The sequence below is a fragment of the Mobula hypostoma genome, chromosome 19 (assembly GCF_963921235.1).
Source record: "Mobula hypostoma chromosome 19, sMobHyp1.1, whole genome shotgun sequence".
Taxonomy (NCBI): domain Eukaryota; kingdom Metazoa; phylum Chordata; class Chondrichthyes; order Myliobatiformes; family Myliobatidae; genus Mobula; species Mobula hypostoma.
The window spans coordinates 47,552,650-47,577,740 of NC_086115.1; the positions used below are offsets into that span (position 1 = coordinate 47,552,650).

Sequence of the window (25,091 nt, forward strand, 5' to 3'; positions counted from 1 at the left end):
CAGCGATATTAAACCTGATTCTGAGTTCTGATTCCGCTCTGCATGTGGCTGCGAGCTGCTGTAGATTTGTGGACACAGTACAGTGCAGCACAGCACAGGAACCAGCCTCCCATCCATAGACTCTGCCTATACTTCCCACTATTTCAGTAAAGCAGCCAGTATAATCAAAGATCCTACCCACCTGGACATTCTCTCTTCTTTCCTTTCCCACTGAGCAGAAGACATGAAAGCCTGAGAGTACGTATCACCAGGCTGAAACACCTATGCCACTGTTAGAACATCCTTAAATGAATCTCTTGTAATGATAAGATGAACTCTTGACCTTTTAATCTATCTTGTCATGATCTTGCACTTTATTGTTTAACTACATTGCATTTTTTCAGTAGCTGTTATACTTCACTCAATGTATGGTGGAATGATTTGAACTGTATAAGGAGCATGCAAGACAAGCTTCTCACTTTATCTCGCTGCATGGGACAATAATAAATCAATATCAATTAATGTTAAGTAACTGGTAAAGTTTTCAAAAAGTGGCTTTAAATCTCTCCGTTGCAGCTGGTGTGAATCAAATTCAGGCAATTATGTAAAAAAAATGGTGACGGAAAGCAAATGAATTAGTTGATTAAAAATTTCACCTAAATCTCCTTTGCTGGTCTGCCTGTGTATAACCATAGAACCAGAAAAGTGACTGATATGAAACTCTGTGAAACTAACAATGGCAATAATGGATGAACAGTTATTTACTGATGTGTACACAGTACATGAGCATATAATTTAGAACAAGAAAATGAATTTTGATACTGAAATTTAAGAACGGTTTAAAAGGGTATGGTGGTTAAGTTACCAGACTAGTAATCGGGAGACCAGAGTTGAAATCTAATCAGAGCAGCTGTAGGAGTTAAATATACTAATAATCACGAATTAAATAAAAAGAAAAGGTCACCATGATCACAAAACTAAAGGCATAATTTCCCATTTTTACTTTGTTTATCCTTTGTGATTTCAGACCAACCAAGGTCATTAGATGGCTCAGCAAGGGTGATTAAGAATAAGTAATAAAGGCTAGCCCTACATTATGTGTAAGAAAGTAAATAATAGATAAAGGAACAGAATTAGGCCATTCAGCCCACTGAGTCTGCTCCACCATTAAACCATGTCTGATTCTTTTTTTGAATCTCATCCTCCAACTTTCTCCCCATAAATCATAATCAAGAACCTATCAATCTCTACCTTATATACACCCAGTGACTTGGCTTTCACAGCCCTATATGACACCTAATTCCATGGATTCACCACACACTGGCTGAAGAAATTCTGAAATAGCAGGAATTAAAATTGAGAATTTCAAAAGGCCATACTTTTATTTTGAGGCTATGTCCTTGGATCCTAAGCTCTCCTACTAATGGAAACTTCCTTTCTGTGTTCAGTCTATCTAGGCCTTTCTGTAATGCCACATATTCTTCCAAAATCCATTGAGTAGAGGCCCAGATACACTGATTGCTCTTCATACATTCAGCCTTTCATTCTCAGAACCATTCTTGTTTACCTCCTCTGGACCCTCTCCAGAGCTAGCACATATTTCCTCACAAACAGGCCACAAAATTATATACAATATTTCAAGTGTGGTCTGACCAATACCTTATAATTCCTCAGCTATATATCCTTGTTTTTAAATATATTATAAAAAGTAGTTAAACAAACCTTTTCATAATTAGTGAAACCTCCCATGACCGCAGGATCCACAATTCCATTCAGCAACATGGAGAGAGGATTAATAGGTAAGTTTGGATCATTCATGTGTTGTTGAACCATGTTATTGATCTTTTCATTTGTTAATTGCATTGTTTCTATTGCATTCTCCAAAGGACTGATCTCAACCTGCAAGACAGACAGTACATAATCTTCAAAATGGTATGTTTTGCTTTAAATCATTTTTTAAACACTTCTAAAAACGTTCTGATAATCTGGCAGAATGTTCATCAAACTATACCTGTATATTAAAACACTATGTTTTCTTTTAGATATGTTTTTCCCATTATTATCTATCATATTTATAATTTACAAACAGAATCAAAATTCAGGATACAAATAACTTATAAACAGATACAAGAAATTTTCCGTAACATAATGAGACACAACTATTTCAAATTATGTCAGCTCTAGGGGTTTATTTTCCTCAAAGCAATTTCTCTTAGAAGTCACCAAGCTACGAATTGTGCATAAGGTACAATCAGATGAGTTATATAAAATTAAGCCCATTGAAATGATTTAGTTTGCTCGATATAATGTTATCACATTGTTCCTAAGGCAATTAAAGTTATGTTGTGGATAATCTATGTTTTTGGATTGTAGTGAGTTGTTATTCAACAATCAGGTTTAAACCACTAGGATGCATGGTGCCAGAGAGTCAGTCAGAATGCTAGAAAAGTACAGCACCAGAAGAAAACCCTTCGCCTCATCTAGTCAGTGCTGAGCCATTTCCCTAATCTCTAATTAGATCTCCAATGCTTCACTCTAACGAGTACCATTAAATATTGCATAGAAAGATGACCTAGATTTTGCAGTAAACACTGAGTGAATAATAATGCTGTATTTACATTTCTCATAGGAATTTTATGCTTGTGAGTGACATCCAAGCTAGTAGGAGTTTGATGGAGTGCAAAAAGCTCCACTGGTTTTCAAGGCCTCTGAAAAGGCCAAGGAACGAAGAAAAAAAATCCATCTTTGTGTCCCATTATAAACAGTATTCTTCAGCTGTGAACTCCAATTTTCTCCCTGGCAACTCAAAAAAGTCTTCACAACCTTGGTGTATTTTTGGCACCAATTTGAGTTTTGAATCTCATACCTGTGCCATCACTAAGACATTTGTAGTATCATTGAATTCTGTCCCATTTCAAAGTCAAAAATCAAAGTCTTGTGGCAGTGCTCCTTGTAAATATGCTTAATGGTGAGGGCTTTGCCTTTGATGAAATGAGCTGTATCCACCACTTAGTGTAGACTTTTCTGGGCATTGGTGTTTCAATATCAGACTGTGATGCAATCAGTTTACAAAACTCTCTACTGTGCATCTATAGACATTTGTCAAAGGTTTAGGTGCCATGGCGAATCTACGCAAACATCTAAGGAAGTAGATATACTCTTATTCCTTCTTTCAGGTGCACTTAGGCAGTGGTCCCAAGGTAAATTATCTAATACGATAACACCAAGAAATTTGAAGTTACTGATCCCCTTCACCTCCAATCCTGTCATAAGGACTGGATTATGGATCATGGATCATGGATCATGGATCATGGACCATGGGGCATCTTTCACCTATAGTCAATAATCAGCTTTTTCGTTTTGCTGATGTTGAGCAAGGTTTGACTAGATTTTCAATCTACCTCCTATATGCAGATTCATCACTTAAAATCAACTTACTTTGCCAAATTATTGTCATCTCTCCAGCTGGTGCAGCATCAATTTTTTTTGATGGGAGTCATGTGAAGTATCTCATATATAATGCAACATAAGTGGAAGCTGTTATGTTATACCCCTTTAACCAATATATGGGTACTGAGAGTAGCTCCCATACCCAGCCATCAACACCACTTTAGTTACAATAAAAGGAGTCTGGAACAGGCAATCACCTGTCTACTCCATTTGAATTGATGTGTTTGCACCAGTCCACTGTCACACTAAGCACACTCAACAGATTCACAATCGTCTGTAGCATCCTGCACAAAATAGCCAAAAGGACGACTTAGCCCTTGGCTGACTAACTAGAGGAAGAGGAAGAATGATCTGGAGGTGGAAGAGAACTTGCCCAAGGGGAAATATTCTTCTTTTCCCCTTGGGGCTTAAATGTAAGGCATTCAGGAGAATTGCCATATAGGTAAGTTGCTTTTGATTGTACATTTGAAAGGGCTTTCCCTTCCATTGTCTGAAACCTGCACAGTGGAAGGGAAGCCCTTTCCAGATGTGCAATCATAAGCAATTTAACCATCCTGCAATTCTCCTAAATACATTACCAAGCTAAAGGTGTAGCCATGGTCATTCACATAGGTCCCAACTATGCCTGCCTTTACATGGAACAGTCAATGTTCCAAGCCTACAATGGTATCAGTCCCCAACATCTCCTATGCTACACTGACAACTGCATTGGCGCTGCTTCCTGCACCCATATGGAGCTCGCCAACTTCAACAACGTTGCCTCCAATTTCCACGCTGCCCTCAAATTTACTTGCTCCATTTTTGATACCTCCCTCCCCTTTCTCGATCTCTCTGTCTTTATTGCTGGAGACATCTTATCTACTGATATCTTTTATAAACCCACTGATTCTCACAGCTAGCTGAACTATATCACTTCCCACCCTGTTACTTGTAAAAATGCCATCCCCTTCTTTCAATTCCTCTTTCTCTGCTGCATCTAGTCTCAGGGTGAGGCTTTTCATTCCAAAACTAAGGAGGTGTCCTCCTTTTTCAAAGAAAGAGGCTTCCCTTCCCCCACCATCAACACTGCCCTCACCCGCATCTCTTCCATTTCACACACGTCTGCCCTCACCCCCATCCTCCCACCACCCCACCAGGGACAGTGTTCCTCTTGTCCTCACCAACCACCCCACCAGCCTCCACATCCAGCACATAATCCTCCGTAACTTACATCTTCTCCAACGGGATCCCACCACCAAGCACATCTTTCCCTCTCACCTCCTTCTGCTTTCTCCAGGGATCGCTCCCAATGCACCTCCCTTGTCCACTTGTCCCTCCTCACTGATTCCCCCTTCTGGTATTTATCCTCGCAAGCAGAACAAGTGCTACACCTTCCCCTACACCTCCTCGCTCACTACTACTCAGGGCCCCATACAGTCCTTCCAGATAAAGCGCCACTTCACCTGTAGGTCTGGTGGGGTTATTTACTGTATCCGGTGCTCCCAGTGTGGCCTTCTATATATCAGGGAGGCCCGACGTAGATTGGGAGACTGCTTCACCAAGCTCCCATGGTCGCTGTGCTAGAAAAAGTGGGATCTCCCAGTGGCCACCCATTTTAATTCTACTTCCAATTCCTTTTCCAACATGTCAGTCCCTGGTCTCCTTTACTGCCGCAATGAAGCCACACTCAGGTTGGAAGAGCAACACCTTATATTCTGCCTGATAGCCTCCAACCTGAAGGCATGAATATCGATTTCTCGATCTTCCAGTAATGACCCCCTCACCATTCCCCATTCCCATTTCCCTCTCTCACCTTATCTCACTTGCCCATCACCTCCTTCTGGTGCTCCTCCCCCTTCCCTTTCTTCCGTGGCCTTCTGTCCTCTCCTATTAGATTAACCCTTCTCCAGCCTTTTATTTCTTTCACCAATCGACTTCCTAGTTCTTTACTTCACTCTTTCCCCTCTCTCGGTTTCACCTATCTCCTACTGCTTTGTATTTCTTCCTTCCCTCCCTCCATCTTCTTACTCTAACTTCTCATCTTTTTTCTCCAGTCCTGATGAAGGGTCTTGGCCAGAAATGTCAACTGTACTCTTTTCCATAGATGCTGCCTGGCCTGCTGAGTTCCTCCAGCATTTTGCTTCTTGAACACCATAATTATGCACATACACCATTAACTGGCCATGCAAAAAAACTGCTAGAATTTATTCTCAACACTCAAAGGAAAGTGCAAAACAGTACTGTCAAGGTTACCTAAAGGGACTCATGAATTTGGTAACAATGTCCCACCAATGCAAAAATATACCCTGAAAGCAAAAGTGCTCCATCTTGCAAGTCAGATGGCTAAACAGCATCTGTGTTTTTTGGCATCCCCATTAAGGAAAAAACATGTAAGAATGCATTTTTACCATCCAGTATCCTTTCCTTAACATTCTGTTGAGTTAAATGATCTTTAGCAGTTTGCTTTATAGACAGTTGTGCAGTAACAATGTAACATTGTTGATTATTACTAATAAATGGTGCATGATATTCTGTTCCTCCTGCAGTAAAGGCAACATGTTTTTTGCTTATTTTTCGTACCTGTCTGCTAGTGATTAGTAAACTCAAAGCCTAAATCTCTCATCCAATTCATCTCCAGCTTCTCACACTTTGGAAAAAAACCCCAATTCTTTTTTGGGGTCAAACTATGCCTCACTTTTTTTTCCATTGAACACCAACTGCTTCAATTTTGCCTCCATTGAAACTTATTGCACCAATTTACATTTACTTTGCCACTTAACAATCCACAAATCAAGGTATAGTATATAGCTCTTTCTTAAAGTCATTTTTTACAACAGTGAAATGCTGCAAAGTGTGGTTATGATTCTTGGTTGACACCATGTTGTAATCCAGCGGTCCCCAGCCACCGGGCTGTGGACCGGTACCGGACCGCAAAGCATGTGCTACTGGGCCGCGAGGAAACGATATGATTTGGCGATATGAGTCAGCTGCACCTTTCCTCATTCCCTGTCACGCGCACTGTTGAGCTTGAACGCACGCGAGGTCATTATGCATGTGTCATCCATGTCAGCGCGGGAAGGAGATCAACTCCTTCAGCTTGCAAATGACGGCGGGCTGAAAAGTATGTTTGACATAACATCTCTGCCGGCATTCTGGATTAAAGTCAAGGCTAAATATCCTGAGATAGCCACAAAAGCACTGAAAACGTTGCTTCCATTTCCAACGTATCCCTGCAATAAATGCAACAAAAACTAAATTGCGGAACAGACTGGACATAAGGAACCCCCTTCGAGTATCGCTGTCTCCCATCACCCCTCGATAGGACCATCTTGTTGCAGGGAAACAAGCACAGGGCTCCCACTGATTCAGCGATATTGGTGTGTTGCAATGATTTTATATGTTCATATGGGGAAAATATGTGCTCTGTGTTTAATATCTAAACATTACTTAAAATGTTATGATGCTATTGACATAAGTGACTTATATAACCATATAACACATTACAGCACGGACACAGGCCATCTCTGCCCTTCTAGTCCGTGCCAAACGCTACTCTCACCTAGTCCCACCGACCTGCACTCAGCCAATAACCCTCCATTCCTTTCCCGTCCATATACCTATCCAATTTTTCTTTAAATGATAATATCGAACCTGCCTCTGCCACTTCTACTGGAAGTTCGTTCAACACTTACTTCAAGCTCCCCTGATAATTGACTTATCACTATATTCATGCGAGGAAAATATGCACTGTGTGTTTAATATTAAATTCATTAGATAAGCCCTTTTTAAAAATGAAATTGAGTGTATTAGCTGCTTATCACCTATATTCCAGTTGTGATTAACACCAACCCGCCCCCCGTACAGAATCGCCAAAAACGATTTGCAGAAAAAAAAATCGGCATGTACACGCATGCGCACTGGTGCCCGCACAAGGCTTCATGGTCATTATAGTCTTTCTCGGGGTAAACACCACGTACTTGATTGCTACTCTTGTCCGTTGGCAACCCTACCCTCCCATCCCCCCAGGTCGGCCGGTCCGCAAGAATATTGTCAATAATAAACCGGTCCGCGTTGCAAAAAAGGTTGGGGACCCCTGTTACAATCTGCCAGGAAGAACAAATACCATTATTCTATTTCCTATCATCCATTCAATCACAAACCAAAACAATTAAATTAATCTAATTCCAAACAATCTCATTGAAATTAATAGATTTATATTGTTATGTTTGTGCATCTATATCCTTAACACCTAACACCTAGAGATAACTTTACTGACAATGGTTGTCTGTCTTCAGACTTATCATTACATTTTTTAATTGTGTACTGAATCTAGCTGGCTTCTGCTGTTACATTTTTAAATTGCTTTTATTTATATCTTCTATTGTAAAGACCAATACAGGATAGCTGTTTAATATGTATTTTCCAAATTTCTGATAACAATATCAAAATATTGCTATGCTACTCCAATGTTTGTATAATTATGCAGATGTATATATTAGAGCAATATCACAAAGAGTCTGGTAAACATAATCTTTAGAGATTTGGGTGTGAAAGTACTGGTCATGGTTGGACAGATGGTCAGATTCTCACATACAAAATTTCAAATGTATCTGATTTTCAATTTCCAAAACTAGGTTGAAGTGTTCACAGATGGCTGATAAGATTGGAAAGTAAAATATAATACTGCCCTCCTGTGAATGAGTCAGCAGAAATATTTCAAAAATAATACTAATGCTATTGCAATAAATAAGAATATAATTTTGTTTACATGCCTTTTTAAAATAACAATTATTTTATCTACACTATTCTGCACAAAATACAAATTTTGAAAATTAATTCACTGAGCTATCCCTTAGCAATGTTCCTCTATGAAGCTAGTCTTGCAAGCAGGATAATTTGATGAGGTCTTCCAAATACATACCACTTCATGCAAACCCAGCAACAGACAAATTACATCAAAAGAAATTTTAGGACTTAATATAGTGGTGACTTAATTCACTCCACTCCTTTCAAATAATAAAAATTAAAATGGAGAGATAGACAAAGAGCTGGAAGCATAAAAAAAATTCTGACTCAAATTTATTCACACATACAGTACTATTAATGGCTACTGGCATTTTACAACTGTGCAGTTGGCACCGCTATTTTCACTCCAAACTGTGATCATCATTCACGATTAACAGGTACAAAGTGTTTAGATGCTGAAGTAAAACATTACTGCATCTGGGATTGAAGTTCAATATTTGACAAAGAAAACATTAACCATTTTTATCAATTCTCTATCAATTCTGTTTTTCCTAATTGCATTGAAGAATATTTTTGAGGCATTAACAAAGTTTTCTGAGTAAGGTTTTGACCAATTGATTTAAAGAGGGTAAGAAAATGAACTGGTCAACCACAATTACAAATTAATGCACTTCAGAGAAGTCTTAAAGGAGATCTCACAGGAGCAACACAAAATTATTCAAGTATACTTTAAAAAGGACCAGTTCATTAAGAAGTATTTTTTAACAATGCTTTAAACTGATCAGTGTGCAGAAACTCAACACATATTCTATTTTGTTCTTCAGCTTCACCTATTTATCACGTACAAAGTATTAACATGAACAAGAACATAATACCTGCAAATTATTGGAATATTACATATACAAGTTACTTTATTATTCACAAACAACAGGAATTCTGCAGATGCTGGAAATTCAAACAACACACATCAAAGTTGCTGGTGAACACAGCAGGCCAGGCAGCATCTGTAGGAAGAGGTGCCGTCGATGTTTCAGGCCGAGACCCTTCGTCAGGACTAACTGAAGGAAGAGTGAGTAAGGGATTTGAAAGTTGGAGGGGGAGGGGGAGATCCAAAATGATAGGAGAAGACAGGAGGGGGAAGGATAGAGCCAAGAGCTGGACAGGTGATAGGCAAAAGGGAATACGAGAGGATCATGGGACAGGAGGTCCGGGAAGAAAGACAAGGGGGGGGACGGGACCCAGAGGATGGGCAAGAGGTATATTCAGAGGGACAGAGGGAGAAAAAGGAGAGTGAGAGAAAGAATGTGTGCATAAAAATAAGTAACAGATGGGGTACGAGGGGGAGGTGGGGCCTTAGCGGAAGTTAGAGAAGTCGATGTTCATGCCATCAGGTTGGAGGCTACCCAGTCGGAATATAAGGTGTTTGTTCCTCCAACCTGAGTGTGGCAATCACATTTTAATTCCACATCCCATTCCCATTCTGACATGTCTATCTACGGCCTCCTCTACTGTAAAGATGAAGCCACACTCAGGTTGGAGGAACAACACCTTATATTCCGTCTGGGTAGCCTCCAACCTGATGGCATGAACATCGACCTCTAACTTCCGCTGAGGCCCCACCTCCCCCTCGTACCCCATCTGTTACTTATTTTTATGCACACATTCTTTCTCTCACTCTCCTTTTTCTCCCTCTGAATATACCTCTTGCCCATCCTCTGGGTCCCCCCCCCTTGTCTTTCTTCCCGGACCTCCTGTCCCATGATCCTCTCGTATCCCCTTTTGCCTATCACCTGTCCAGCTCTCGGCTCTATCCCTCCCCCTCCTGTCTTCTCCTATCATTTTGCATCTCCCCCTCCCCCTCCCCCTCTAACTTTCAAATCCCTTACTCACTCTTCCTTCAGTTAGTCCTGAAGAAGGGTCTCGGCCTGAAACGTCGACTGCACCTCTTCCTACAGATGCTGCCTGGCCTGCTGCGTTCACCAGCATCTTTGATGTGTGTTACTTTATTATTCAACTTGTTTATTATTTTCATATGCTACAACACTACTACAGCTACCAATTTGCTAAGTCATGCTTGCACTTCAAGGTGCCCTTGATGAATATACTAATAGACAAATGAGTTAGGCACAGTAAGCAATTAGGCCCCTTAAGTCTGCTCTGTGCCACTCAATTAAGAGTTTAGCTGATCTCAATGGAATATCAACTTTACTTTCACTGCTTCAATATTCAAGAAATCTTGGAGGAAGAAAGCTCCCAGTGAACCTTGTGGAAGAAGTGCAAGCATGTCTCATTCTGTGCCCTAGTGTGCATACTGGATTGGAAGAAAATCTTGGGAGGGTTTTGAAACAAAGAGCAAGGCTTGCTGGCTCTTCAATTATCAGAGTTCCTTTCTCACATCCATTCCCCTCAACGTAATTCTCTTTGATACTGCTTAATTTCTGAACACTTTTGAGGATGAAATTTACCCACCAGTATATCAGAGAGTCAAAGAGGGGCTTCACCGTTCTCCAACCTGCATTTTCCCTCTTTAGTTCAACATGATTTAGTTTGTTGCATGTACCATATTCACATATATCTTTTGACCAAACTGCCTATAAAGACTATGCAGACAAATTATATTCATTTTATCTACATGCTCAATTAGGAAGACAATTTAATATGGATATTTGAGTCATGCTTACCATTGAATCAGAAATTACTTCAAACCATCGCAGAATGCCAGGTAATTTGTATGCTGTCACATAAGTGGTTCTTTCAATCCACATATTCTGTGGAAACAATTTTAAGCAATTAGCCTGAGCTTTGGAAAAACAAAGTTTTGTAGAATCACTCACCACTTCGACATTTAAGTCTATTCTATCCTTAACTGCACTAGCAACAGCACAATTTAAAAATATACCTGACTCTTGTTGATTATTATTCATATTGTATAACACAAAATACTTTATTGTATCAGATTTTATTCATGTCATGTTTGGGAGCTACAATTATAGTAAGTTTAATTACTTACTAACTACTACAGTGAACACAAGTGTAAAAAGTCAGTACAATCATTTCTAAATAACAGGATTATTTGCCACTGATATGGATGATAAAATCTGTGTTGAATAAATTTTCTTAACGAATGAATGCTTAAATAATCAAAAGTCTGGAAAAATAACAAATATTTAAGGTTGTATTAAACCGTTTAGATAATCAAAAATACAAAGAAGCTTGAGTGATCATAAACACTATAATAAATTGAAATCTATAATAATTATTCTGCAGTTTCTTATGTTGACTATTTATTGGCTGACAGCATAAACATAAATGTCTACACTGATAAATCATACTGGTATGGAAAATTAAATGAGATTATAGAAATTAAAGTACAGTTGAACAGTAATTTAGAATAAAATTAATTAAACAGCTAATATTTGCAACATCATCCTCTCTTAGCAGAGGAACATACCGTTTTATAGAAAAGTGCACTACAAAATTAGCATTGTTAGAAAGAGTATTATTAACAGCTATTTCTTCTTGATTTTAACATTTGTGCCTTTTCTACATTTTCCATGCATCTATTAAAAAAGTCCTTTTCATTTGTATCATGTAAATGAAGTGCGGGAAGCTTCCAGACTGGATCAGAATTTAGCTTAATAAGACACAATGAAGTTGAATTAGAGTTGGAAGGTAGTTTGTAGCAAAGGATAGCAATTAGTGAGGTACCCTGGGAACAATGCTAAGGTCTTGAATGTTTACACTGCATATAAAAATTTAATCAGTTTCATGGTTTTGAAAAGCAAAGACAAAATGATTCATCAGATCTATGAACAGGGATGAAACTCAATAAAAGATGAATAGCTTATCCTAGTTTCTAACTATTCCAACAGATGACCGTGAAATAATTTGCAGGCTTTGTAAACAGCATGTTTTGCTTCTGATTTCTTTAGTTGGGAGTTTAATAAATTAGCTTACCAATTAAAAGGGAATAAGGCCGACAAATCCAGGGCAAGCATCAAAAAGGGCCACTTTTCAACATAATTGTATAAGGGCTAAGAGAGTTGTAAAAGAGCGCCTGAAGGCTTTGTGTGTCAGTGCCAGGAGCATTCGTAACTAGGTGGATGAATTGAAAGTGCAGATTGTTATTAATGATTATGATATAGTTGGGATCACAGAGACATGGCTCCAGGGTGACCAAGGATGGGAGCTCAACGTTCAGGGATATTCAATATTCAGGAGGGATAGACATGAAAGAAAAGGAGGTGAGGTGGCGTTGCTGGTTAGAGAGGAGATTAACGCAATAGAAAGGAAGGACATAAGCCGGGAAGATGTGGAATCGATATGGGTAGAGCTGCATAACACTAAGGGGCAGAAAACGCTGGTGGGAGTTGTGTACAGGCCACCTAACAGTAGTAGTGAGGTCGTGGATGGTAATAAACAGGAAATTAGAAATGTGTGCAATAAAGGAACAGCAGTTATAATGGGTGACTTCAATCTACATGTAGATTGGGTGAACCAAATTGGTAAAAGTGCTGAGGAAGAGGATTTCTTGGAATGTATGCGGGATGGTTTTTTGAACCAACATGTCGAGGAACCAACTAGAGAGCAGGCTATTCTAGACTGGGTTTTGAGCAATGAGGAAGGGTTAATTAGCAATCTTGTCGTGACAGGCCCCTTGGGTAAGAGTGACCATAATATGGTGGAATTCTTCATTAAGATGGAGAGTGACATAGTTAATTCAGAAACAAAGGTTCTGAACTTAAAGAGGGGTAACTTTGAAGGTATGAGATGTGAATTAGCTAAGATAGACTGGCAAATGACACTTAAAGGATTGACGGTGGATATGCAATGGCAAGCATTTAAGGATTGCATGGATGAACTACAACAATTGTTCATCCCAGTTTGGCAAAAGAATAAATCAAGAAAGGTAGTGCACCCGTGGCTGACAAGAGAAATTAGGGATAGTATCAATTTCAAAGAAGAAGCATACAAATTAGCCAGAAAAAGTGGCTCACCTGAGGACTGGGAGAAATTCAGAGTTCAGCAGAGGAGGACAAAGGGCTTAATTAGGAGAAAAAAGATTATGAGAGAAAACTGGCAGGGAACATAAAAACTGACTGTAAAAGCTTTTATAGATATGTAAAAAGGAAAAGACTGGTAAAGACAAATGTAGGTCCCCTACAGACAGAAACAGGTGAATTGATTATGGGGAGCAAGGACATGGCAGACCAATTGAATAATTACTTTGGTTCTATCTTCACTAAGGAGGACATAAATAATCTTCCAGAAATAGTAGGGGACAGAGGGCCCAGTGAGATGGAGGAACTGAGCGAAATACATGTTAGTAGGGAAGTGGTGTTAGGTAAATTGAAGGGATTAAAGGCAGATAAATCCCCAGGGCCAGATGGTCTGCATCCCAGAGTGCTTAAGGAAGTAGCCCAAGAAATGGTGGATGCATTAGTGATAATTTTTCAAAACTTGTTAGATTCTGGACTAGTTCCTGAGGATTGGAGGGTGGCTAATGTAACCCCACTTTTTAAAACAGGAGGGAGAGAGAAACTGGGGAATTATAGACCGGTTAGCCTAACGTCGGTGGTGGGGAAACTGCTGGAGTCAGTTATCAAAGATGTGATAACAGCACATTTGGAAAGCGGTGAAATCATCGGACAAAGTCAGCGTGGATTTGTGAAAGGAAAATCATGTCTGACGAATCTCATAGAATTTTTTGAGGATGTAACTAGTAGAGTGGATAGGGGAGAACCAGTGGATGTGGTATATTTGGATTTTCAAAAGGCTTTTGACAAGGTCCCACACAGGAGATTAGTGTGCAAACTTAAAGCACACGGTATTGGGGGTAAGGTATTGATGTGGACAGAGAATTGGTTAGCAGACAGGAAGCAAAGAGTGGGAATAAATGGGACCTTTTCAGAATGGCAGGCAGTGACTAGTGGGGTACCTGCAAGGCTCAGTGCTGGGGCCCCAGTTGTTTACAATCTATATTAATGACTTGGATGAGGGAATTAAATGCAGCATCTCCAAGTTTGCGGATGACACGAAGCTGGGCGGCAGTGTTAGCTGTGAGGAGGATGCTAAGAGGATGCAGGGTGACTTGGATAGGTTGGGTGAGTGGGCAAATTCATGGAAGATGCAATTTAATGTGGGTAAATGTGAAGTTATCCACTTTGGTGGCAAAAATAGGAAAACAGATTATTATCTGAATGGTGGTCGATTAGGAAAAGGGGAGGTGCAACGAGACCTGGGTGTCATTATACACCAGTCATTGAAAGTGGGCATGCAGGTACAGCAGGCGGTGAAAAAGGCGAATGGTATGCTGGCATTTATAGCGAGAGGATTCGAGTACAGGAGCAGGGAGGTACTACTGCAGTTGTACAAGGCCTTGGTGAGACCACACCTGGAGTATTGTGTGCAGTTTTGGTCCCCTAATCTGAGGAAAGACATCCTTGCCATAGAGGGAGTACAAAGAAGGTTCACCAGATTGATTCCTGGGATGGCAGGACTTTCATATGAAGAAAGACTGGATGAACTAGGCTTGTACTCGTTGGAATTTAGAAGATTGAGGGGGGATCTGATTGAAACTTATAAAATCCTAAAGGGATTGGACAGGCTAGATGCAGGAAGATTGTTCCCGATGTTGGAGAAGTCCAGAACGAGGGGTCACGGTTTGAGGATAAAGGCGAAGCCTTTTAGGACTGAGATTAGGAAAAACTTCTTCACACAGAGAGTGGTGAATCTGTGGAATTCTCTGCCACAGGAAACAGTTGAGGCCAGTTCATTGGCTATATTTAAGAGGGAGTTAGATATGGCCCTTGTGGCTAGGGGGATCAAGGGGTATGGAGGGAAGGCTGGTGTAGGGTTCTGAGTTGGATGATCAGCCATGATCATAATAAATGGCGGTGTAGGCTCAAAGGGCCGAATGGCCTACTCCTGCACCTATTTTCTATGTAAGAAAAGGAAATGACAGTTAAGAGCTTACTGAATCTATACATAGCAAAACTGAGTAAGAAATTGTTGGCAAATACAAGTATCTATATGATAAATGTACAATTTAGAAAAAAACATAATTTATTACAGCAAATTCATTGTCTGGATCTTTCTCTCCTTTCCTGACTGGTCTTGAATACTGGAATCGTTGCACTTCATTCACAGCGTAAAAACTGTAAAACAAAATCAACAAATACATTACAAAAATGTAAATAAGCCAAAATAGGATAAAGTTGAGCATATTAAACTCTTCTATAAATTTTAGAGTACTCCTATGTTAAATAAAGAATTAAAATTTTGTTTATTACAAGAACAATTTAAGTACAGTCACCTTTCTGTAAAATATCTTTAATACTTTATATCTTGACATTAAAACTTAATTTATCAAATATGAAAGTAAAACTGGCAAACATCATTTATTCCTTGTGCAAATTTATTAATAAGGCAGCAAAGGGGTTTGGCATGAAATAATCATCATTAAAACATGTTGTAGAGGTTACGGCTTTCGAGACACTCCCATGATATGTACTCACAAACTCTTAGGTAATCATTTTAGTTTCTTCGGTTCTGACAATGACAGCTGGCATACTAGGTATTGCCAGAAGAGCCACAGTCTGAACACCAAAACATCCACAATTGCTCCAAGTCATTCATTTGTTTTTGCCAAATTTCATAATTTCAAAGAGAATTTGTGCTGTGGCACCACTGCACCAAAATTCATTCCCATGCCACATTAATCGAGTTCTTATAGTTCAAAGGAAATGGGTTAACATTTGAATAACAAAGGAGGTTTCAGACCTCATGCAGGAATAGGCTTTAAAAGATAACATATATTACTGGTAAATTCCACCAAGCTAATGACTGGGTAGAGTTTCTGATTAGTCTACGCTAATTAAGAAGTGATTTTTGTCACGTGCACAGGGAACTTAGATCTCAGAAATGTGTGGACTGAATAAACAATCAAAGCTGAATCATAACTGAGTGTCAGGTATTTTCCTGTTGGTAGCTGTAACCACTAATCAACTAGAAATTCATGACTCACTTGAACACTCATTAGATGGACTTTTCCCTGTTTCCCAACAGGTTTCTGTGGTTAGTCTTTTCAATAGCTTACAATTGTGTTGCAACAGGTCTACCACTTATTTATAAAATACATGAGCATCCTAATTAGTCATATACCCGATCCTTTTTCCGGTAACATAAATTAATCCTCTTCAAGAAATATCACCTGATCCCAGATGGGAAATTACAGGTCTTCTAAGACACTGACACTCAGTCGTAGAGGAAGAAGTATGTTTTACATAAGCTCACACTTGGTCAGAAATTCTGTGTGTGTGTTTGGTGTGGCTGGGGGTGGGGGGGGGGAGGGCAGTGGAGGTGATTTTTGTCAACAAACATTCTCCAAGATGACAAAGATAGAGTCTTCAGTGGAAATAACAGCCTGGCCTGTTTTGAGAAAAAACTGAAAGCAATTTTAAAATCATATCTGTATTTCCCCTGTATATAGTGTTTTCATTGGTTAATTCTCACAGGTTTAAAGCACAGAGCATTGAACAAGAGAGAGAGAGAGAGAGAGCAGCTAGATGTCTTGGTACATATTGGCACCAATGACATAGGAAGGAAAAGCAATGAGGCCCTGAACAGAGAATTTAGAGCTGGGCAGAAAGCTGAGAAGCAGGACCTCCAGTATAGTAATTTCTTGATTGCTACCTGTGCCATGTGCTAATGAGGGTAGAAGCAGGATGATTTGGCAGATAAATGTATGGCTGACAGCTGGTGCAGGGGGCAGGGCTTCAGGTTCTTGGATCACTGGGATCTCTTTTGGCGGATGTATGACCTGTACAAAAGGGACAGGTTGCTCCTGAACCAGAGGGAGTCCAATAATCTCAGGGGCAGGTTTGTTAGAGTAGTTGGGGAGGGTTTAAATTAAAATTTGGCAGTGGGGGGGGGGGGGCGCAGAACCAGAATGAAGGGACCCAGGAGAGGACGGATGGTTAAAAAAAAGCAAAGATAGCATGCAGCCAGTCTGTCAGGAAGGGCAGGCAGTTAAGACAAAATTGCAGCCAGCAGGGTGAGTATCAGTGTATTCGGGACGCAGAATCAAAAAGGATAGCAAATACAGCAGTCAAAATGTTGCATCTCAATGCACGGATTATAAGAAATAAGGTGGATGACTTTGTTGCACAATTACAGATTGTCAGGTATGATGTTGTGGCCATCACTGAACTATGGCTGAAGGATGGTTGTAGTTGGGAGCTGAAAGTCCAAGGTTACATGTTGTATCAGAAGGATAGGAAGGTAGACAGATGGGGTGGCGTGACTCTGCTAGTAAAGAATGGCATCAAATCAGTAGAAAAATATGACATAGAATCGGAAGGTGTTGAATCCTTTTGGGTTGAGTTAAGAAACCACAAGGGTAAAAGGACCCTGTTAGCAGTTATATTCAGGCCTCCCAACAGTAGCTGCTACTGGGATGTGGACCACAGATTACAACAGGAAATAGAAAAGGTGTGTCAAAAGGGCAATGTTATGATAGTCATGGGAGATTTTAACATGAGTGTTGATTGGGAAAATCAGGTTGGTAATAGATCTCAAGACAGTGAGATTGTTGAATGCTTACGAGATGGCTTTTTAGAGCAGTTTGTCATTAGGCCTGCTAGGAGATTAGCAAAACTGCATTGGGTGTTATGCAATGAACTGGAGGCAATTAGGGAGCTTAAGGTAAAAAATAGTCCTTAGGAGCCAGTGATCACAATATGATTGAGTTCAACTTGAAAATTGATAGGGGAAATTTGATAGGTAAAGTCTGACAAGCAGTATTTCAATGGAGTAAATAAATTACAATGGTATGAGAGAGGAGTTGGCCAAAATAAATTGGAAGAAGTTGCTGGCAGGGATGACAGCAGAGCATCAATAGCGTGAGTTTCTGGGAAAAATGAGGAAGGTGCAGAACAGATGTATTCCAAAAACAAAGAGATGCTCAAATGGCAAAACAGTATAACTGTGACTGACAAGAGAAGTCAAAGCTAATGTAAAGTGTGTGTGTGTGTGTGTGTGTGCGCGCGTGTGCATGCGCGCAAAAGCAAAAGAGAGGACATACAACAAAACAAAACTTAGTGGGAAGATAGAAGATTGGGAAGCTTTTAAAAACCTACAGAGAGCAACTAAAGGAACCATTAGAAGGGAAAAGATGAAATATGAAAGAAAGCTAGCAAACAATATCAAAGTGGAGTGTACAAATCTTTGTAAAAGCTTTTTCAAGTACTGTATGTAAAAAATAAAACAGTGGATATAGGACTCAGAAAAACATGAGGCCAGAGAAATAATAATAGGGGACAAAGAGATGGCAGATGAACTAAGTAAGTACTTTGCATCAGTCTTCACTGTGGAAGATACTAGCAGTGTGCCAGAAGTTGTAGTGTGTGAAAGAAGGGAAGTAAGTGCAGTTGCTATTACAAGAGAGGAAGTGCTCAAAAAGCTGAAAGACTTAAGGGTACATAAATCACCCAGATCAGATGAATTGCACCCTAGGGTACTGAAAGTGGTAGCAGTAGAGATTGAAAACATAGAAACATAGAAAACCTACAGCAAAATACAGGCCCTTCGGCCCACAAAGTTGTGCCGAACATGTCCCTACCTTAGAAATTACTAGGGTTACCCATTTTTCAAAGCTCCACGTACCTATCCAAAAGTCTCTTAAAAGACCCTATCGTATCCGCCTCCACCACCGTTGCCGGCAGCCCACTTCACACATTTACCACTCTCTGCGTAAAGAAACTTATCCCTGACATCTCCTCTGTACCTACTCCCAAGCACCTTAAACCTGTGCCCTCTTGTGGCAGCTATTTCAGCCCTGGGAAAAAGCCTCTGACTATCCACACGATCAATGCCTCTCATCATCTTATACACCTCTATCCGGTCACCTCTCATCCTCCGTCACTCCAAGGAGAAAAGGCCGAGTTCACTCAACCTGTTTTCATAAGGTATGCTCCCCAATCCAGGCAACAACCTTGCAAATCTCCTCTGCACCCTTTCTAAGGTTTCCACATCCTTCCTGTCGTGAGGCGACCAGAATTGAGTATAGTACTCCAAGTGGGGTCTGACCAGAGTCTGATATAGCTGCAACGTTACCTCTCGGCTCCTAAATTCAATTCCACGATTGATGAAGGCCAATACACCGTATGCCTTCTTAACCACAGAGTCAACCTGCGCAGCTGCTTTGAGCATCCTATGGACGCGGGCCCCAAATTCTCTCTGATCCTCCACACTACCAAGAGTCTTACCATTAATACTATATTCTGCCATCATATTTGACCTACCAAAATTAACCACTTCATACTTATCTGGGTTGAACTCCATCGGTCACTTCTCAGCTCAGTTTTGCAATCTGTCAATGTCCCGCTGTAACCTCCGACAACCCTCCACACTATCCACAACACCCCCAACCTTTGTGTCATCAGCAAACTTACTAACCCATCCCTCCACTTCCTCATCCAGGTCATTTATAAAAATCACAAAGAGTAAGGGTCCCAGAACAGATCCCTGAGGCACACCACTGGTCACCGACCTCCATGCAGAATATAACCCGTCTACAACCACTCTTCGTCTTCTGTGGGCAAGCCAGTTCTGGATCCACAAAGCAATGTTGCCTTGGATCCCATGCATCCTTACTTTCTCAATAAGCCTTCCATGGGGTACCTTATCAAATGCCTTGCTGAAATCCATATACTAATTGAGGAGGCATTAGTAATGATCTTTCAAAAATCACTGGACTCTGGCATGGTGTCAGAGGACTGGGAAATTGCAAGTGTCACTACACTCTTTAAGAAAGGAAACTATAGCCTAGTTAGCCTGACCTCAGTGGTTGGGAAGATGTTGGGGTCAATAGATAAGAATGAGGTTATGGAGTACTTAGTGACACAGGACAAGATAGGACAAAGTCAGCATGGTTTCCTTACGGGAAAATCTTGCCTGACAAACCTGCTGAAATTCTTTGAGGAGATTGCAAGTAGGATAGATAAAGGGGATGCAGTGGATGTTGTATATTTGGACTTTAAGAAGGCCTTTGACAAAATGCTACACACGAGGCTGCTTACCAAGTTAAGAGCCCATGGTATTTCAGGAAAGTTACTAACATTTTTAGAGCATTGGCTTATTGGTAGGAGGCAGCAAGTAGGAGTAAAAGGATCCTTTTCTGGTTGGCAGCCAGTGGTGTTCCACAGGGGTTGGTGTTGGGACCATTTCTTTTTATGCTGTATATCAATGAGCTAGAAGATGGAATAGATAGCTTTGTTGCTAAGTTTGCAGATGATACAAAGATTGGTGGAGGGGCAGATAGTGTTGAGGAAGCAGGTAGGCTGCAGAAGGACTTAGATCAGGTGAATGGACAAGAAAGTGGCAAATGAAATACAATGTTGGAAAATGCACAGTCACGCACATTGGTAGTAGAAATAAATGTGGAGACGATCTTCTAAATGGGGAGAAAATCCAAATATCTGAGATGCAGTGAAATTTCTTTAGCCAGAGGGTGGGGAATTTGTGGAATTTGTCACCACAGGCAGAGGCTAGGCCGTTGGGTGTAATTAAGGCAGAGATTGATAGGTTCTTGATTGGACACGGCATCAAAGGTTATGGGGAGAAGGCCGGGAATGGGGTTGAGGAGGGACAAAAGGATCAGCCATGATTGAATGGCGGAGCAGGCTCGATGGGCCAACTGGCCTAATTCTGCTCCTATGTCTAATGGTCTTAATATCAACAGAATAACACCCTTTCACAATGAAGCAGTTTATTAAACACCAACAGCAACGTCTTCTGTTAGCTTAGAAACAAACCTTTGTGCAATCACAAGGTCGGCCCAATCAGAAAAGTTTCTATAATCTGGTTATCTGTCTGGAAACTAGCAAGAAGTTCATTCAAAAGAAAAGCAAAAACCTTCATAAGATTGAGAGTGATCCATTTGGTATGATTGTCCTTATTGGTGACTACCCTTTTCATTGGATAACCAAGTGGAAAAAGATAATGGAATCTTCACAATTGCCTACCAGCAATTCCACGCATGAAATATCCTTTCAGAGAATGGGGCCCCAAGGGAGAAAAAGACAGATATTTATCAGAGTATACTGACTTTCATTTTTCTTTGAAACAATGACTGGCAGTTCATAAATACTAATGCAACTGTGCATAACAAATCTGACAATGGACAAATGACCACATTAGCCCACCCCACAAGCTACCCACATTGCTCACAACCCCTTCTACAAGAAGAAGTGATTTGACTTACAACTAGATCTCATATTTAAGTAATTTTTGAGTTCGCCCTTCAGTTCTGTCAGCCAATTCTCCAGGTTAAAAAGCAATTATTATTATTGTCCAATGTTCAGAGCCAAATTTCTTTATACTATTCGGTTTGACTTGAACAGCCAGCAGTGAGTAATGACTCCAATGTTCCTGGCCTTCAGAAACTTTTACTTTGGTTGAGTATTTAATCAAGCTTTGCCAAGTCAGTTCAAAACATTTCAAAACTACAGAATACTCTTGCGGCTTATACAATTAGCAGGAACCTTCATTACAATCTGTAAATTGGTAGACCCAGGTAAACAGCACCTCAATCTTGAGCAGAGCTGAAGCATCAGTAGAAAGAAGTAACCAGAGAGATCACTGCCAGAAGTGATACCTGAGAATTTAGTTCTGGTGTGAAAAGGTTCAAAGATTTCATGTGTCTGGTCAAAATCTATGTAGGCACTAATACACCACTACATTCAATGTTCACTACATACATGGTTAACATTACACGCACATACACTGCACTACATGTTAAAATATTTCGCTCTTTAGCCGAAAGTAGCTCAAAACTACACACTGTAGTAGACCGAAGAAGACCATTTCCACACTCAAAAGATGCGTATCCTGTAAGTGTACTGGCTATACTGGATGCTATGGCAGTTATGCTCAATGGTGGATCAGGGATCGTTCAGTATGACTGTGTTCTGGTATCCCAGGCAGACTCATCCCACAATGTCTTCTGACTCATACTATGAAGCAAGGTCCAATTTACCAGTCCTTCCCTTTCTGAGACATTTTCATGCCCGTGCATTTATCATTTCATATACATGAGAATACCCATTCAAAAAGAACAGAACTGATAACCGCCAAATTTAGAGGAAGAAATCAATTGTTTAATCCAATCCACTAGATAAGATCCCAGAACATTATCTTTAGTAGAGGGTGGGATCTATTTAAATGTCTTCAAGGAAACAATATACATGACAAGATTCTATATTAAAGTTGTAAGTGGTTTAGTTTGATTGGAAATAGTTGTCTTAATTCTGAATAAAACAAGAGTGAAGGCATGAGTCAGCTGTTGCAGATTAAGAACTACAATAAAAGTAATGGCAGTAAACCGGCAATGGATAACTTTTAAAGAATGAATGTATAGTTTGCACATAATATATACTTTTTCAAGGCAACTAAAAATGGGCAAGATGGTTCAGTCAAGATTCACAAAATAGAATGTAAATCAGGGTTATTTTCATTATCTTATATGGTGTGAAAAACTTACAATATTGCCTAAATTGCAAAATTATATGCCTTTACCTTTCAGGTTGAAGAAAATTTTGAATTTAGAAAAGATGAATTCTGGTAAGAAAAGGGAATACAGAATAGCCAGAAACATATTAAAATGCAATTCATTCTCTCTCTCTCTCTCACATATATACAGTTAATGTGCAGGTTACGCAAGCAATGAAGAAAGAAAGGTACGTTTGCAACTGAGAGATTGCAGTGAAGGTTCAGAAGGTTGATTCTTAGAATGGTAGCTGTGTCATATGAAGATAGCCTAAGCTGATGAGGCCCGTCCTCTCATGAGTTTATACGAATATACCAAGTTTTCTAGAGTATACCATGGTGGGTGTGATGTGCAGGATTAGATGTCAGTCTCAAAATGGGGAGTCATTCAAGAGAAATAAGAAAAGATTCTTTTACCCAGAAGATAGTGAATTTATGGAATTCACTAACCAAGGCTGGGAAGGCAGCTTGGTAGTGCATTCTTAACATCCTATATTGAAGCACTGTGTGTTAAAAATCTTTCCTTTCTGCCTCTAATTGCTGCTACGCAGTAAAAAAAACACATAGCACTCTTAGACTCGTCCAATCTACCCCATAAAAATTGGTTCAACATTCCTAAAGTCTTCTTAAGAAAGATCCTAAAAATTCCCAAAGATGTCTTAAGATCAAGGAATCTTTACTTTTACAGTTGCTCAAATACATGGTAGGAATGGAGAATGATTAGAGAAGAATCTGTCAAAGGCTGAATATGAAACTTTCTCCACAATGTAAGTAAGTGGATGCAGCAGGTCAAGTCTGAAATCTGGTTAGCAATTAATCCATATTCTCTAAACTACTCTCATGGATTTCAGTGAGTAGGAAGAATCAATAATGACTGTTACAATGCAGAAGAAAGGAGAAGGTTCAATTCACTAGAACAATTTCCTAACAGAAGAAATCAAATATCAAAAAGGAATAGACCACACGGACAGTAGTAATAATTGCCATAAATTGAAAACTATTTAAAAATCAACAATTAATAGTGATCAGACCAATAAAGAATTAATGATTCAGAAGAATTTTTTCTACATTTGCTAATATTAAGGGAAATATTTTCTGATAGCAGACAAACACGAACTGAAAACAGGGTCAGAAAATGACTGGTAAACAGTGTGGGAGTAAAAAAAGAGGACTAGACTCTAATAGCTGAGGCACAACAAGCGCTGAAAGAAAGAACAATGTGTTGCCACAGTTGAAACTTATATTTATCTGATATACAAGGATCTAGATTCTTATAGAACCAGCAAAAAAACTGTAAGAATATTAAGCAATTTCATATTTTTCCAAAATGTAAGATGGGTGGAAAATATTTCTAGTTAATTAATGATTCAATTGTTAATAATAATGGGTGTTCAGTTGTAGACAGATTAGCAGCAAATCTTCAAATCCTCTTTGAAGATTTGGCATGTTAGTAACTAATATAATAGTTGATTTGTTTTTGCTGTACTTTGTATTAATACTGTCTTGTCTTATAATAGAGTTGCAGTGTAGAACATTGTTATTTAGAAGGATGGTATATAATTCAAGAATATTTTATAATATGAATGTAAAATACAAGTATGGGCTTTACAGAAATGTTTTTGAGTGATTCCCATGCAACCAGCGTAATAATGCAACTGGCATCCCTATTCCCTGTGGATGCCGCATGGCTGAGAGTATTCTCAATAAACATTTTTAAAGCAATATATTTGTTCTTCTATTTGTCCATTAAACATTTCAGCATTCACTATGAAGGAAAACGCATATATAAAGTCTTCCTCCACTTCAAACACTCATTCTTATCAGTAATTCCATCACCTCCCATTTAACAAACCAAAATTTTCATCTGTAGTAACACAAACAAAATGCTGGAGGAACTCAGCAGGCCAGCACCTATGGAAAAGAGTAAGCAAGTTGACATTTTGGGCTGAGACCCTGAAACATCCTGATTTGAGTGGGCAGTTAATCCAATGCTTTGATTTCTAGCACCTGCAGAGTTTCTCTTGTTTTCATCAGCAGTCTTCACCTTTTTTGTTGTCCCTGATGTTTCCCATTGGAAATTTTGACATTTATGGATCTGGTGTTCAGTGGGGATGAGCACGAATACTGGAAGCTTCAATTAGTGAAAAAAAACTTGTGATTACTGAAGGATTCCATTGGTCAGAATGTTGCTCAGTGCAAAAGGGCAAAGGGCTGAAAGAAGAGGTATCTGTGATGATGGATTAATCATTTATGAGCAGAACAATGTTGTATCCTTTATGGAGATTTATCAGGCCTATGTTTGTTTGGAGGTTCAGAAGGAAGTGGAATGTTCCTTGTAAATGGGACCCAAGAGTGAAAGAGGCTGCCTAGTGAATGTAGACACACTTAGT

General features: G+C 39.6%; 1 protein-coding gene across 3 annotated transcripts in view; it reads right to left on the reverse strand.

Annotated features, from left to right (window-relative positions):
* dock1 (dedicator of cytokinesis 1) overlaps window positions 1-25,091 on the reverse strand; it is a 575,517-nt gene that overhangs the window by 39,757 nt on the left and 510,669 nt on the right. For all 3 annotated transcript variants that reach the window (XM_063071820.1, XM_063071822.1, XM_063071821.1), the window contains 3 exons: window positions 15,227-15,311; window positions 10,836-10,922; window positions 1,702-1,878 (listed from right to left, as the gene is read on the reverse strand). In XM_063071820.1, the coding sequence (XP_062927890.1) occupies window positions 1,702-1,878; window positions 10,836-10,922; window positions 15,227-15,311 (349 nt within the window). The remainder of the gene's footprint in view (window positions 1-1,701; window positions 1,879-10,835; window positions 10,923-15,226; window positions 15,312-25,091) is intronic.